This window comes from Thermobia domestica, chromosome 2 (genome assembly GCF_964235325.1).
Source record: "Thermobia domestica chromosome 2, izTheDome1.hap1.1, whole genome shotgun sequence".
Classification (NCBI taxonomy): domain Eukaryota; kingdom Metazoa; phylum Arthropoda; class Insecta; order Zygentoma; family Lepismatidae; genus Thermobia; species Thermobia domestica.
Genome location: NC_137455.1, coordinates 164,532,598 through 164,548,973, shown reverse-complemented (window position 1 = coordinate 164,548,973; position 16,376 = coordinate 164,532,598). Strand labels below are relative to the sequence as shown.

Sequence of the window (16,376 nt, the reverse complement as noted above, 5' to 3'; positions counted from 1 at the left end):
TTGAAAACGTGAAATATCTACAGAAAACGCGAACAACCAATTCAGAAAATGAGATACTGTAGCTATATGCTACAGGGGAAGATCGACTCACACGGATTGCATAAACTATTGGGTACACATTCACTCCAGCAGCATTTTTACTGAAGCCAAGAAATATATCTCTTTTTTTTTTCATTCTATAAAAAAATTCTAGTGATGCCGGTACTTGTGCAAGACTCTTGCGCAAGTCTTGGTCTTGGTCTTGGTCTTGCAGGTATGGTCTTGGTCTTGGTCTTGGTCTTGCACCCCTTGATCTTGGTCTTGGTCTTGCATCGGGATTCCTGGTCTTGGTCTTGGTCTTGGTCTTGGTCTTGCATGCAAGACTCTTGCAAAAACTGCAAGACCAAGACTCTTGCGCTCATCACTAATTAGTACTTCCAAAGGGGAAGGGTAATATGCAAAAGTGATTGAAAATGACTGATACTAGTATCGAATTCATAGTTTTGGGGTCACTAAGTCCATTGGTGACAGCTTTGGTGCCCTTTATACCCAAAATGAAACGTATTCTCCCCGTGCGAAGAACGGGTATTCTACTAGTCTTTAATAATAACGAACGGAAGTTTCACATGTTAAATTTAATATATTTCTCGCTGCCCAAATTTACGCACTTGTGCGGTGTATGTGTGTATTTGTAAATAAGATCTCTCTTTTTAAGTTGTTCGAAAAATATACAAACAATAAGAGGACTTTTATCAGAAATCAGAAAAATAAAAAGTAAAGTTAAAAGCTGTTGCTTTAAGTATTTTTCCTGCTAATGAAATACGTTGTATATATGCTGCAGACACGTTACAGCAAATAAGATTAGCATAAGGCGAAGAAATAGTTTTTAAATTGTATTTTCCGGGTTTTGTCAATATTCCAGAACAAAAGATTTTTTTAATGGGCTCAAAATTTCCGGAAATTTTACACAGCACAAGGAAGATACGTAACTCCATAAAATATATATTTAATTTTAACATACTGGTATTAACCAAAATGATTCTGGCCGTGTTATTTTAACATTTCCCTGCCATAAAACGATAACTTTATAAGATTACTTAAGATAATTTAAATGCATCTTTATTAATTAATCTAACTAGGATTATATTTTAGTTTCTTTTGTAGCCATTCTATCATGGTGCTAACTTTAAAGGAGTGGTGCGAATATAATTGTTGCCACAAATTTTCCCTATTCTAATACAAGAAACATAACTACTCAATGATCTCGACTGTAAACCAGTAAATATAAGATAGTTTTCATTTTAAAAGCATAATGTAGTAAAATATTCGAAAATTTCAATTTTTTTCCAATTTTCCGTTTTTTCCAAGCTCGGGAAAAAACGGTAAAAAACTATTTATTTACTCAAAATTTCCGTTTCTTTTCAGGCCTTTCCAACACCAGTCTCGTCCCTTGCGCATCCCTATTTAAAACTTTCATTTTTCATTTTCAAACTAGAATAAGAACTAAAGAGTTTTATTTTCACTCGAGAACTTGGAAAAATGATTCAAAACGTTTAAATGTTAGGAAAAATACTTTACAATAATTATTCAATTGTTTTAACTGTTTTACTGATGATTCGAAACGTTTGTACGAATGTGTTTAATCAAAAGTTTGAATGAAATGAATACATTGTTTCTATTGTGAAATTTAATTACTCTTTAAATCTGGCATTTGAATAATTTTCATTTTTGAAAATAATTAATGTTTTATTCTATTCCAGCATCATAAGATTAAAATGTAAGCGTAATACACTGCTTCCAGCTTCAGAAGTGTTTTGTATGATTTATATTTTTCTATAATGTCACATTATATATAAAGTTTGATTTTCAAATTTATTTTTGAAACACTTGTTCACGCGTAAACATATATATTCGCAGATTAAAATAATAAAAAAGTAATTATTCTTTTTCAATATTGTCAAAATCTTCGAAGTTTGTTCGGAAAACGACAAGTTATTATTCAATAGATAACCACTCTTGCTAGAATATGAATACCGGTAATGCTTTACGTACAGTGCTCACATATAACAGAATTGATTATTCTCATATTGTCTTCATGGACAGAAGTGCAAATAAGGATTTAAAAACTTTTTCTTTGAGGGAACAAATATACGACGGAATTACCCATTTCAAAGATACAACGGATATTAAAACTCGAGATCCCGGAAATATAAGGTGAATATTAATAATTAAGCGTATTCCGCTTAGTAAGTTTATTCACAATTCTCCGCTTCCCCACTCCTTCAACATTTCCTTAAAAATTTCCCTTTAGAATTTTTTCTTTGACGCCAAAACTCAAAATAAATTTGCGATATCTTTTAGACCTACAGGAAACCCGAGACATTGATCGGGGATCCGAATATAACTGAATATGGGAAGTATAAATGCTATTGTTAATTCTGTAAGTTGTCCTTGGACGGAAAAGACAGTAATCAAATGGATAGTTTTTGCTATATCAGTCGATCAAACTCTTATCATCTGGTGGCAATTTTACAGGAATTCACTTCAGATAAGTTACATGTAGTGAGTGCTTCCTTCCGTTTTTTAATTCCCTTCCATTTTAAGTCCAAAATGCGAAATTTATGTTTTTGGCGGGAAGGTTGGTTAGTCAGTCGCATCGTCTGCTAAAAACAAAAACAAATGACAGCTTAATTGTCGCAAGTAGAAGTTAAGAAAAAAAGAGTTAAAAGCAGATTTTCAATTACAAAGTGTAAGACTGAGCGAGAGACATTAGTTCAAGAAAAGCTCGAGAGATGGCACCCTAAGCGCCGCCTTCCGAGTTGTTCGGCAAAAAGAACGCAAGCAGACGAAAACTTTAGAAGCAAAGCGAAAGATTGGCGGCGTTCAGTTTAACATTGGATTACCAGTGTAGTGCGTCAAAAGTTCTCGTGACAGCGCGTGATCCGTTAGTACGATGGTGTTATTGGTTCCGGTAATGAAACGTGAGGACATCTTCCCCGAAACAAAGTGATTTGTTTCTTTTTTTTTTTTTAATTAACATCAAGGAGGGGGAAACGGGCCATTAGAATTTTTTTTTGACATCGTGGAAAAAGAGCGCAAAAATATGAATTTTGGTGTAATGAGATTAAAATGAGTGTTTGTTTAGTGAATAGCACTATTCGTAAAAAAACAAATAACATTTACTTGAGCGCCACCATGGGTAGGTTTTACTCTTGTATGTCAGTGTCAACAAACAGACTGACAATGTTGAATGCCCATGTTTCGGGTGACCTTCTGTAACACTCCTCTGCCTTTTTATATTTTCACTAATTTTTTAAAAAGAATTTTGCGAACTTTTAACGAAGTTTATTTGTCACTGTTCTTGAAGTTAAAAGAAGACAAGACCCAAAATAAAATATTGGAAGGCTGTGGTAACAAAAGACTGTATTTATTAAAACTTTTTTTTTTAAAAAAAGTGCCAAACGATTTTTATTTTGAATCTATAAAAAAAGTCATTTTACGATTATTTTTTAATCTAAAAATATTACTAATAACGACACCGTTATCGTTAAATAACTAGTCTAAATATAGTATATAAAGTATTTACTACTTTTCTTTCGAGTCATCGAATCGTAAGTATATTATTGTAAATGTGACAATTGACACCTGTTTCTTTCTATCAGTGTGTGAACTCTAAAGCTATGAAAAATAGGATTTATGATTGTAGCAAATAACTAAGTACTATCTTCATTTCTCGTGTAAGGAAAAAAAGATCTATGTATGGTCTAGTTTTTCATGCTAGTTTACAAGTTACTACTGGAGCCGTGAGGTGACAATTACAGTGAGGAAGATAATACCGGTGTATAAAATTATTGTGTGTGTGTGTGTGTGCCATGCGTAACAAATATTAAACAAGCTTCTGTTGTAATTGGCCAAAAAACAAAAATGGTGACCGATCTAAACATGCGCAAACTTCGATACATGTTCAAGAAGAAACAGCGGAAAATTTCCGGGAACTGAATAATTAATTCTGCCAAAGGAAGAAGCCGTCTGAATGCTAATTCATTCATTGTGAACGGAAATAAAAACGTTCAAGCGGGTGTGTACTGTGTTCTTTTTCGTGTGTGTTTGTGTGCCTGTGTGTTGTTCGAAGAAAAAAAAATTGTAAAGTGACATTCTGTCGCGGTATTCTTTGCGAAAACGGAAAATGGAAATTTCTTGGGGAACCTGCGCGCTAAGGTAAGTCTGTTTAATAATTTGTTTTAGTTTATTTATACGTAGTAGCGTATAAGTTCGTAAGTTATGTTACATAGTCACACGTTTTCCAGTAACAGTGTCTGAGATAATTTGTGTTAACATCTTCTGTTAATTTAGCACAGCTGTGGAAATTGATCGATTAATTACGACGTGATTAAATATGTAGGAACAGCCACAGATAAACTTGCACTGTGTATTGTGTGTGACTACACTTCGCGTTAGTTTCCAGAAGAAACGAGCGTATTGCAGTGGAAGTAGCGTGTGTTTATCTCGTAATCATAAGATACAAGTTCACATGCTCGAAGCTAGGTCATTACTTTGACTTCCTTTTCTTAATTCTTTATTTGTTTTTCTACTGAGTGCGTAAAATACTGAGTACGTAAAAGAACGTGCTTTAATCAGCGACTTTAGCCGGGTCAGCTCACACAGAAAAAAAAAAAAAAATAGAAAGAGCCGTTCTTGAGATTTTCCTCATATATTGAAAATACTAAGACGATAACATTGTATTTGAATACTAGAACTTCCACATCCTTTCACTCAATTGAGAAAAATGGTGTTAATGAATTAATGCCGCTCGTCATACAAGAAAGGAAGAGAATTATTGAGGTAGTCCTTGTAACATTGCCTTCTATTTTCAGAATTTCTCACCTCGGTCTGGTTCTATAGGCAGGGCGAGCAGTAATGCTACATTATCATAAACAACAATATTCATAGTGGATTTTGAAACAGGAGGACAAAGTTCTTTCCTTGATTTGACACAAATGTTAATTTATTTATACTCCTACGCCTTTCCGATCTAAGTGGTTTGTCTGTTTCAGCTGTAACGAATACTGTATCTTCGGTAATCACACAATCTTGGAGAAAGCAATTCTGCTGTGTCTATCGGTCGTAGGTCTAAGAGTCCCTTAAAAGCCAACTGCATTTGGTTATTCGTCTCATATCCATCTCACTGGTATATACCAATATATCACCCTCCTTTACATTAATCACATGTGAGTGAAAAACGTGTTGAATGGAAAGCACGCTTCTCCTTCGTACGCGTAGCCCCGGGTTGGTTTCTGTGTTAACTCAGGATACATAGTAAAGCAATTACGAGGCTACTTGAATTTAGAATTCCTGTTTAGAAGGTGAGAAGTAATGATGATGAGGGGCAACATACTGGCAACATACCACTTAGAAAGCTATCTGATTTTCAAAGGACCCACACAAGCTATAGTTAAATGACAATTTGTTTAGTGTCAAATTATATTTCTAAAATGGAATTATTAATTGCAATAGCACCAGATTTCAATCAAAATATTCTTATCATCGAACCTATTGGATTCAGCGTTATACAAATTACTACCAGGAGGATAACTAAGGAATACTGTAATTCTTGCGATTTTTGCAAACTTTTACGATAAATCAGTGATGGAGCGTACACATTTTGAATCAAGTTTGCATATTTAAACCCTGATTGCACCATATTTCAGCTTTAGTGGACGAATCAATGCACTAATTATTATTTCATCATTATTATCTCCTATAGTCTAAAGGTGTTAAATTTTAGTTTTATACACTTATATTAAACAATCTGATTATTGTGAGTATGATTTGCAATCTTCATAGGTAAAAAGTTTGTTACCTCTGAAAGCGAAATGATGCACTACCAAGGTCAAGATAAATCTTCGACTTTCTCGATATTAGTTTCTCTTTTGATTGCATCCAGTCAGAAACACCGCATGTAGCGAGCAGATTTCGTGACTTTTTTTTTCCTCCTGGACGTTTCACCGTACTTTGATAGGAAATTAAATTTTTTAAAAAAATCTGAGTCTATCAAGTCATGCTGCATTTATCTTTGAGCCCTCAGTTATCAATTCAATGCAAGGGTAATAGGGTGCTGTGATCTTGATAAAATTAGTAAACCCAATTGTTCCCTATTGCACGTTATTGAAAGATTTAGCCAGCTTGATTTCGTAAATTAAGCTTTCAAATCGTAATTTAAATATAAAAATATTTCATACTTTTGTTCATTACTTTAAAGTAAATTTAGATGTATTCTTGATAAGTAGTACTGGGAAATAATATATCCATGTCTTTTCAGAGAAAGTTCTTGAAATTCTGGCAGTGCGTTATATTCAAGCAGGGTTATCTATGAGACAGAAAGTTTATGCTATCTCGTCGTGAAAAGGATGCCTCGTCTCAAAAAGTGTGTCTGTTTCTATTGAAATAACTGGTTCGTATCTCGTCTAAAAAAAAAAAAAAAAAAAAAAAATGGCTCATCTCACATAGGCAATCATATATCCAAGCATGTTACACATAAAAGAAAAAAAATAATATCTAGGATCTACCAAATATTAAGCTAGCACCCAATACTGATATTACTGGAATATCTTAGCAAGAGAAATAAAATTCACAGCTAACCAACAACAGAAAAATTGTTGCTTGTTATGGAATTAGTTGGTTAAAATAGAGCTTAGCGTCACTTTCTGCAGCAATGCTATATGAGACTTGGGCCTACAGCTTGATGTGGGATCCCAACCACATAAGGGAGTCGCGGTGGCTCAGTGGGTAGAGCGTTCACTTCCGATGCACGGGATCCTTGGTTCGATTCCAGCTCACGCCAAGTCAGCTTTAGTGGACAAACACCGTGTGCGTGGGTTTCCCCGGGGTTCTTCCGTTTCTTCCCACTTTCTTCATTCCACCATTTCATTCATTTCTCATCATCATCGTCTCGTTTAGCCTAGCCGACATAAGAATGGGACGTAAAACTTAAAGATTTCATTTTCATTTTCCCAACTACATAAGATCCCACCAGGAACCGAACCCAGGTCTACTGCACAAAAGAAGCATACGCTAACCACGAAGGAGCTTCATAGTTATGGAATTGTTACGAGCATAGTTTAATCTTAGGGATGATTTGTAATTATCAGGAAGTGCATATACAGATGCATTCCAGACGGAATGTAATTACAGATTAACATTCATGCCTTATCATTGAGAGTTCCTAAGGTTTAGGTTTTCTGCACTGGTCATATTGTCTAAGAGACTGTCCTAGATTCTTTGCGTTTGATCAGGTTAATGCTGAAGTAGCATCTTCAATGTGTGTTTAAAATTTAATACTTTCTCAAGATGGTATGTGGTCAGTGACACAAGTTTTACTCTTAAACATTAGACTAGACTTTCCGAGAAGTTAACGTAAGGAATATAGTTTAAATATAATAACAGTATTCTTTTTTTTTTTTTTTTTTAAGTGTTTTGCTTCTTTCCATATCTACATTTACATTGATTGGGTGCTTATAATTAAATCGAGATAGTTATGTTGGATACTTCACTCGAACGAGCGAAAAAAATGCACAAGGTTTAGACCTATAGATTTCTATTTAAATAGTTAGGAGAGAGATGAGGGAGAGACCTTAGGTAGGTCAAGGTTATGAGAGGATATTTTAAAACGTGATGAGCTCCTTCTTGGCTAAGCAGTTAGCGTACGCGCCTTTGGCGTGGGAGACCTGGGTTCAATTCCCGGCGAGAGCTAATGTAATTCGGATTCCACGTTAATAAGTAGGTCCCGTCTCATATAGCCTCGCTGCTGAAAGGGACGTTAAACTCAAAATCAACTCAACTTTAAAACGTGATATTTGAATTAGTTTATAACAATTCCAAATAAGCTATATATTGCTAAAGTTATTTTCCTTTTCTTTTCTTCTTCATTTGTGGCTGGGCCGCGATGATTCAGTGGTACAGCATCACTTCTTGTGCATGGGGTCCTTCGTTGATCCCAGTCCGCGCCAAATGAGCTTTGTGGGGAACAAACGCCGTGTGCGTGGGTTTTCTAGGGGTTCTCCCGTTTCCTTCCACTTTCTTCATTCTATCATTTCTCATCATCACCGTCTCCTTAAGCCTAGCCGGTGCTGTTTATTTTAGGAGCAAACATAGACCTTCCTCTAGATCTCTGTTCCTTAGAAGACTGTAATATTAATACAGTATTATCTCAACAAGGAGTTTGGTTTACCAAAACTCCTTTATATATTTAGTCTGTCCGTCTGTCCGGGAGACAAAAAAGTCTCAACGGCTACTTGATGAATCACCAATTTTGATCTGGGTGTAGAGAAACAAAAGTGAAGTATTGAATTCACTGATGGAGATGATCCATTCACTTGATCCCAGAATATGGACAATAAAAAAGATTCCCCATTGTATTATTACCCCTTGAAAATATGCAGCTCAACCATACCGAAGTGTCATGTTGGTTGCATATTATTATCTTACTTTCAATATAGCCAAACTCCTTCACGTGGTGTACGTGACGCTGCTACTTGTTTTTGAAAGAATATTGTTTCAAACATTTCACAACGCCTAGATACTAAGATAAGCTCAAAATGGAAGGAAATTAGAGGAATTTTGGATCTTTTCTGTTCGATTTACCTTTGTTACTCATAATCACAAACGTCAAGTATACCATATAGTCCTATTATATAAAGGTGGACGCATATTTTATATCTTTCTTTTTTCTTTCTTTTAATGTAAAAAAATAGCTACAATCTCAACATTCTTTGAGTATAAATTGTGATGGATTGAATCATACGTTTCATTTCCTGTTCATAAAATGTGACCTTGAAAAGAGTACTGAAATGTCTCTTATGAGCTGCTACGTTGTGTTTCAACTTTGTTAGGTTTTCTGCAAACTTCCTGGTGCTATAGACCACGAGGAGTTGGTTTTGCTCTCATCCAGCGAATGGTAGGTGATTAAGGAATTGACTCGTTATACTAATATTTTTGACTCTCCAGATTAACTTTCGCCACCTGTTAATTCAAATAATACCTCAATGGCTTCACGAAGCTAGGTCAGCACTGCCCCTCCAAAAATCAAACCCGGGACCTTGAACACCAAAGGGATACGTAAATAGTAGTTAAACACAAGTAGTAAATAGTAGTTAAACACAAGTAGTAAATAGTAGAACACAAATCGTGCAGCGTTTCGAATTTGATACAAGAGGAAAAATGACAATTCCCAAGACGATACGAAAAATTTCTCCTGTCTTGTGGGCAATACTAGTTACCCAAATCTTAGACCTGAAACACTGTTTTAGTTTTACCCGATTTATGGTATAAAAACTATAAATTAATAATGTGATTGTACGAACAGAATGAAGAGTAGTTATCAACGTTTAAAGATACAAAAATCATCACATCTAATAACAATAATAAATCATTACACATTACAATAATAAATATAGTTTAAATGTTCATATATCACACCCTTCGTTTACCCGTCGTGTCGCGGAAGGATTCTGAACATTTCTAAGATGAAATTAACAAAAAAATCAGGGCATACGTTTTGTACATAAATTTACGAAACGCAACGAAAAGCTTTCAGAGAATCGAGATAAGCCAAGAGTTCTTTTTAGAAAAATTACGAGACGAGACAATCTTGTTTTTCGTCTCGTCTCGTGTCCTGGGCAACTCCTACAACTATTCAGTATTGTTTCGCTGGCTGGTTATTGAAATTTAACGACCCTTTCTGAGCATCGACCCTGTATGAGATATGGACGTACAGTTTAAGGCAGAGTCCGAACCACACAGTAATGTGTTCAAATTTGAGAACACCGGGAATCCAGCTCAGGTTCTCGAGGACTAAAGTCGAAAGCGTTGCCACTAAACTAGTTGGGAGGACTTAAATATTCATATTACAGCGAAGATTCGAATACAAGTTCTATACGCCATGTGAGTGAAGTTTAGGCACAATGGATGATCTCGAAATATGAACGTAATTTTAGGTTTCTTAGCTAGACATCGGATAGAATAAAAAGTAATACTAATTGCAAACAATATTGACAAAAAAATAACAATATTTATTGTACCTATAGAAAACATGGGAATCTATGATCATTAATATGCATGCCTACTGTAATTACACATAAATTAACTATAGTTTTATCAGTTGTTTGCATTTGATCAGAAGCCTTTGAATCTCAAGGACGTGTGAATACACTAGTAATTCAATTTTTATCTTCTAAATGGATTATATTGTAACTAAATAGAAGCATATTGAGGATATATGATGAATTATTAGGATTATGAAAAAGAAAACATGACCTTATTGAGTCACTGTTAATTATGATAAGATTGGTCGGCACTGTATCTTTGACCTATCAATGGGCATGGCGAAGGTTCAAGAATGCGGCGTGTTTCAATACTAGATTCAACTGTTTTCTCTTTCTTTCTCTTCCTAACTTCGAATTGTACTGACGTAATATGAAAATAATTCAACACTAGAATATTTGGAAAATGAAAAAGGAAATCTTTCAGTTTTACGTCCCACGATTTTGCCGGCTAGGCTAGAGACGGTGATGATGAGAAATAAATACAATGGTGGAATGAGTAAAGTTTAAGGAAACGAGAGAACACCGAGGAAACCCATGCACACGGTATTTGTCCACCACAAAGTCCACTTGGTGCGAGCTGGGATCGAACAGGGATCCCACGCACCAGAGGTAAACGCTCCGCCACTGAGTTACCGCAGCCCCTAGAATATTTGGATAAAAATAACAAAAGAATATCTTATGTAGTTTAAAAATCACAGAAGAGTAACTGAGGCAGACTGTTGCAGATAAAAATCACCATCTGCAGTTTTCTAAACTGAGCTTATAGGTCCATGCTATTCTTACACGTTATAATCTGAAAGAAATTATTGATTGCAAATGCAAATTGATGATTCTATCCTTGATGTTCAACTTGTGGATACTCGTCAACCTGCAAAATAAAGGGAAAAAATGTTTGGGATTGTCAAACTATCACATTCCATTTAGATATTTGAATTTTAGTTGTTATTATTTGCATTGTTTATTATTACTGTATTTATTTTTGAAATCATGTACATTAAAACTTCAAATTTTAAATTTAACTACATTTTACTTTAGAGTTTGAAATTTTACAGTCAACACAACTGTTTAATTTATTTTGTCTACAAAGTCCTTTTTATGGATTCAATGCGATATTTGCTGGTATTTATTTAGCAAAATCGTGTCGACTCGTTCAACCAATGTTGAAACTGCACAACGTAGAGCATCATGAATCTGCAGTAGGTTCTTCTATTTTGTCTTAATTGTGCAGATAGTAAAGAATGATATTTAATATAAAAACATAGTCAAAATAGTCACAAATAAGTTCAAAGCTTTTCTGTTCAGATCGGAATATTCTTCACTCACAAATAAATAAACGAAACTAATTTAGGGATTCGTTTTTGAATCTGGAGTTGTTACATCAGAAGACTTTTTTTAAAAAAAGTTATATGATTATGCTCTGTGGTTAAGGGAGATGATGAGATGGGTGATAAGGTGGAATGACGAAAGCGGGGGAACCTTGAGAAAATCCACGCACACGGTGTTTGTCCATCACAAAGTCCACTTGATGAGAACTGGGGTTGAATCAGGGACCCCACGCACAAGAGAGAAGACGATTTTGTGGGAATACTGAATGAATACAAACGGTCGACAAATATTACATAGGTAATTTGAGCATGCAGAGCATCAAAATAATGGCGCGCGAACGTAGTTGTGAGTTTACTCGAGGTTATATGTGTCCATATGTCATTGGGTATAGGGATTGGGGCAGAAATCAGTACATTCTTAATGCTAGGAAATACATTGATGTGACGCAGGCTAACTTACGGCTACCATATGTCAGCATTTATGCGGACTTGTCCGCGTTTTAAGAATAAAAATTTCCTCCGCATACATTTTGTAAAACTCTTTGTTTATCCGTATTTTCCAAGCATACGTACATAGTCAATTCAATTTAAGATATTTCTTATATAAAGAAAGGTTTGCTATATTTGTATACAAAGAAAGAATTTTCGAACAAGACTATACTTATTAAAAAATTTGAAAACAGAAAGTCAACATTATGTTATGTAAGTTCTCTTTTTTAATTATTTTTCATACTTTTCAACACATTATATTTTTGATAATGTTTTCAATGCTAACTTGGAAGTAAAAGATGCATTTATCAATTTTGTATCGAAAATTAGGCTAATGTTGATATAACAAGTCAGGCAGAGGAAGTCTATTTATATTTTGGCGTAATATGGTAACCTTAGGCTAACTGTCGTTGGACGCCGCTCCATTCATGAATGACGGGGCACCGTGTTACAAGGATAAGCTAAGCCGCCACTGTGAGAGCCAAGATAGGGTGGGTTCAAACTCCGTCAGTCCCCAGATATAAATCCTTAGAAAATGTTTGACATCTCCTGCAAATAAAATTTCACAACTCCCCCCCCCTCAAATACATACATGAAAATAAGCAATGCTCACTTGATGTATTGTGTGACGAAAGATACCACCTGGCACTACATGATCTCAATTAGTGATGTGAGGTGGAAAATTTTCCATTTCGGAAAATTTTTCGGAAAATTTTCCACTATATTTTTCCGGAAAATTTTCCGTTCTAAAAAAAGATATCAGTAATCAAGTAACAATTCCTCAGCAATCATAAAATTGGTTGAATTCATGTACAGAAATGTTAAAAAGTGAAAGATCGTTTAAAGAATCTGAAAATTTTCATGGGTCAGACAATTTTCAGTAGTATGTAGGAACATGTTAAACAATTTTTCATGAATCGAAATATTTTCTGTCTTATATGGAAAAATTGAAGAACTTTTTATGAGTCGGAAAATTTTCATCATTTTGAAGCAAATAAAACAACTTTTTGTGAATCGGAAAGTTTTATTGCTCTGTAGAAACAAGTGAAAGGAATTTTCATAGATCGGAAAATTTTCATCACGATGTAGAAACAAGTGGAGAAAACTTTTCATAAGCCGGACAATTTTGGATATTATGTATAGGGATGTTAAGTGGAAAATTTTTCACTATATTTAACTGCACATTCAGCTACAAAATTGAATTTCTGTAGCGGAAAGTTAGTCAGCAACAAATTATAATTTTCCAATTAGCTTTCGGGAACCGGAAAATTTTCTAATATTTCAAGTTGGGAAGTAAATTTTTACACAGTGTTTCTCTCTCTCTCTTCATCTGCGAACTCCTTCGTACGCGCCTTTGGCATGGAAGACCTGGCTTTGATTCCCAGCGGGAGCTCATGTAGTTCAGATTTCACGTTAATCAGTTGGTTCCGTCTTATATAGTCTTGCTGCTGAAAGGGACGTTAAACTCAAAATCAACTCAATTCAACTCCTCTCTCTCTCTCTCTCTTTTTCTCTATCTGTGTGTGTGTATGCAAAGTTCGTAGAGTACAAATACACCGAGTTCGTAGAGTACAAATATCCTATTCTGTTATTTAAAATTTCAATTTATTAAAAGTCATGAATGTTTTCCGATTCATAAAATATACTCCACTTATTCCTACATCGTTGTTTAGCCGTAGAATTTATTGGTAATATATATTGTCTTAAAAAGTTCCATGAAGTAAAAATCTAACGATTCTTCATTTCAAGAATGTTTCAAAAACTTCAATGCGTTCTTCCCTCAGAATCCACCTTTGATCTTACAATATTAGATTTCGTCAGTTTAATACGCATAACACGGTTTTCTCATAGCTTTACTACTTTTATAGATTTACATTCTACAACACTTATAAATAAGTAGATATAATAGAGAGAGAGAGAGAGAAACACTGTGTAAATTTTTACTTCCCAACTTTGAAATATTAGAAAATTTTCTGGTTCCCAAAATCTAATTGCAAAATTATAATTTGTTGCTGTCTAATTTTCCTCTACAGTAATTGTATATCTCAATGTGCAGTTAAATATAGTGGAAAATTTTTCACCTAACATCACTATACATAATATCCAAAACTGTCCAGATTATGAAAAGTGTTTTCACTTGTTTCTACATCGTAATGAAAATTTTCCGATTCATGAAAATTCCTTAAATTTGTTTCTACAGAGCAATAATACTTTCCGATTCACAAAAAGTTGTTTTACTTTCTGCTTCAAAATGATGAAAGTTTTCCGACTCATAAAAGTTCAATTTTTCCATACAAGACACAAAATAGAATATATTTCGATTTATGAAACATTGTTTCACTTGTTCCTACATAGTACTGAAAATTGTCTGGCCATAAAAATTTTTAGATTTTTTAAACGATCTTTCACATTTAACATTTTTATACATGATTTCAATCAATTTTATGAATATTGAGGAACTGTAACTTGATCACTGATATTTGTTAAAAACGGAAAATTTTCCGGAAAAATATAGAAGAAAACTTTTCACCTCACATCACGGCTAAACAACGATATAGGAATACGTAGAGTATGTTTTTATGAATCGGAAAATTTTCCGTTTCAAAATTTTCCGGAAAATTTTCATCGCTATACAGAACAGACAATTCTTCGATTCATGAAAAACTGATTCATTTGTTCCTATATAGTACTGAAAATTGTCTGAGCCATGAAAATTTTCAGATTCTTTAAACGATCTTTCACTTTTTAACATTTCTATACATAAATTCAATCAATTTTGTGAATACTGTGGAATTGTTACTTGATCACTGATATTTGTTAAGAACGGAAAAATTTCCGAAAAAATATAGAAGAAAATTTCCCCTCTCACATCTCGGCTAAACAACGATGTAGGAATAAGTGGAGTATGTTTTAATGAATCGGAAAATTTTAATTACTGTACAGGACAGACAGTACAGTAATTTCTTGAAAATTTTCATCACTGATCTCAATATCTTACAGGATAGCATGCCAATAGTGTTGGAGCTTTACGTAATGCCAAACGAGACTCCACCAAACATCAGAAAAGGTTCCTACCCCGCTATTGCACGTAGCAGTGACCACAGTCTCTATAAGATTTGTAAAGTTGGACCGGTAAAACAATTTCACAGATCGGCGATTCGGCAAAACTGCAGTATATAACTGATAGAGGACAGGTGTATATATACCCTAAAAGAATCCTGTGACCTTGAAAGTCATTTGTGGTTCCCCAATCAGTTAATTCCTGCGTTCGATTATATTCTAATTGTACGTGCGAGACTGATGAAAAATAGTCTAAAATGGGTACCATAAAGGTTTAGACTTGTAACGTAGTGGGAGCAAGTGGCCTTGCTGCTGAGTTCAATCAATGAGTCAAACAATCTACAATTCTCTTACAGTAAGGATTTTTTTTTTTTTTGTTATCATCTCTTACAAACAATATCAGTAATTAACTGTTCTTTTGGCAAACTAGAAAATAAACTGTTCTGCAAAAATTGTTAATACACTCCATGTAATAAACAAGAAGACTAATAGATTGTTTGAAATTTAACGCTCCTTTCCATCATCAAAGTTATACGGGACGGGGTCTACTATTTTAAAAAAGGAGTTCAAACAACTACTCGGGTTTCTATCCTATACAAGTACTCCTACTGAGAATCGAACCAAGGAACACGTGCTTTAGCTGTCTGATCATGATGGATTACTAATAAAAAGTTGTAGGCTTTTAGTGCTGCGCAATACCTCTCTTATTGAAGTTTACTTTTGGACGTTCTTTTTAAAGGTTCTTTGTGCTTAAAGTTGATTTTTCTGTTTATCAGAAAAGTGGTACGATAATAGTTTTCAGTAAATTTACAACGGATAACTGACAAATATATTGTCATAATACAGTAATTAAGGTACAACAGCATTTCTAGTAAAACAATAAAAGATAATCGTTATTTTGACCTCAGTCATCCATATATTTTAAAGTTAGCGTGTTAATTGATATTAAATAAAGATTTCTCAACTCGGTAATCTGTATTTATTGTAAAATTGCATGTTGCATAAGTTCTGTGCATTTTCCTCAAAGTTTTGTTTCCGAACACCCTCAACTTTATAAATTATATTAGCAAACAACTTCCACATCCGTACAATATAAGACAAGGTCAGAAAATATAGTTTAATAGATATTTTATTTGCTTTTTTCAGAATATGGTGCTAATATAATTTGTTAATTGAGCAATAATAATAATAATAATAATAATGATTCCAGTGAAGTGTGCCAGAAAAGGATTCTTGAGAAAAATCAAATAGAATACTCATACTTTTTAGATATCATAAATTGAATCATATGTCAATTTTTATACATAGGTAGTTTATCATTAAAATCATTTGAAAAGAATTGTTAGGTATAAAAGCTAACTAACACTTACATATTTGTTTCTCTTTACATACCAAATCTCCCGAACGTACGCGTGTGCGTGTG

The 16,376-nt window shown here is 34.1% G+C and overlaps 1 protein-coding gene across 1 annotated transcript in view; it reads left to right on the top strand.

Moving 5' to 3' along the window:
• Window positions 1-2,843: 2,843 nt before the first annotated feature.
• LOC145677017 (thrombospondin type-1 domain-containing protein 4-like) overlaps window positions 2,844-16,376 on the top strand; it is a 926,207-nt gene continuing 912,674 nt past the window's right edge. Inside the window, exon 1 of the mRNA XM_081747728.1 lies at window positions 2,844-4,197. Coding sequence (XP_081603854.1) covers window positions 4,166-4,197 — 32 coding nt within the window. The 5' untranslated portion in view covers window positions 2,844-4,165. The remainder of the gene's footprint in view (window positions 4,198-16,376) is intronic.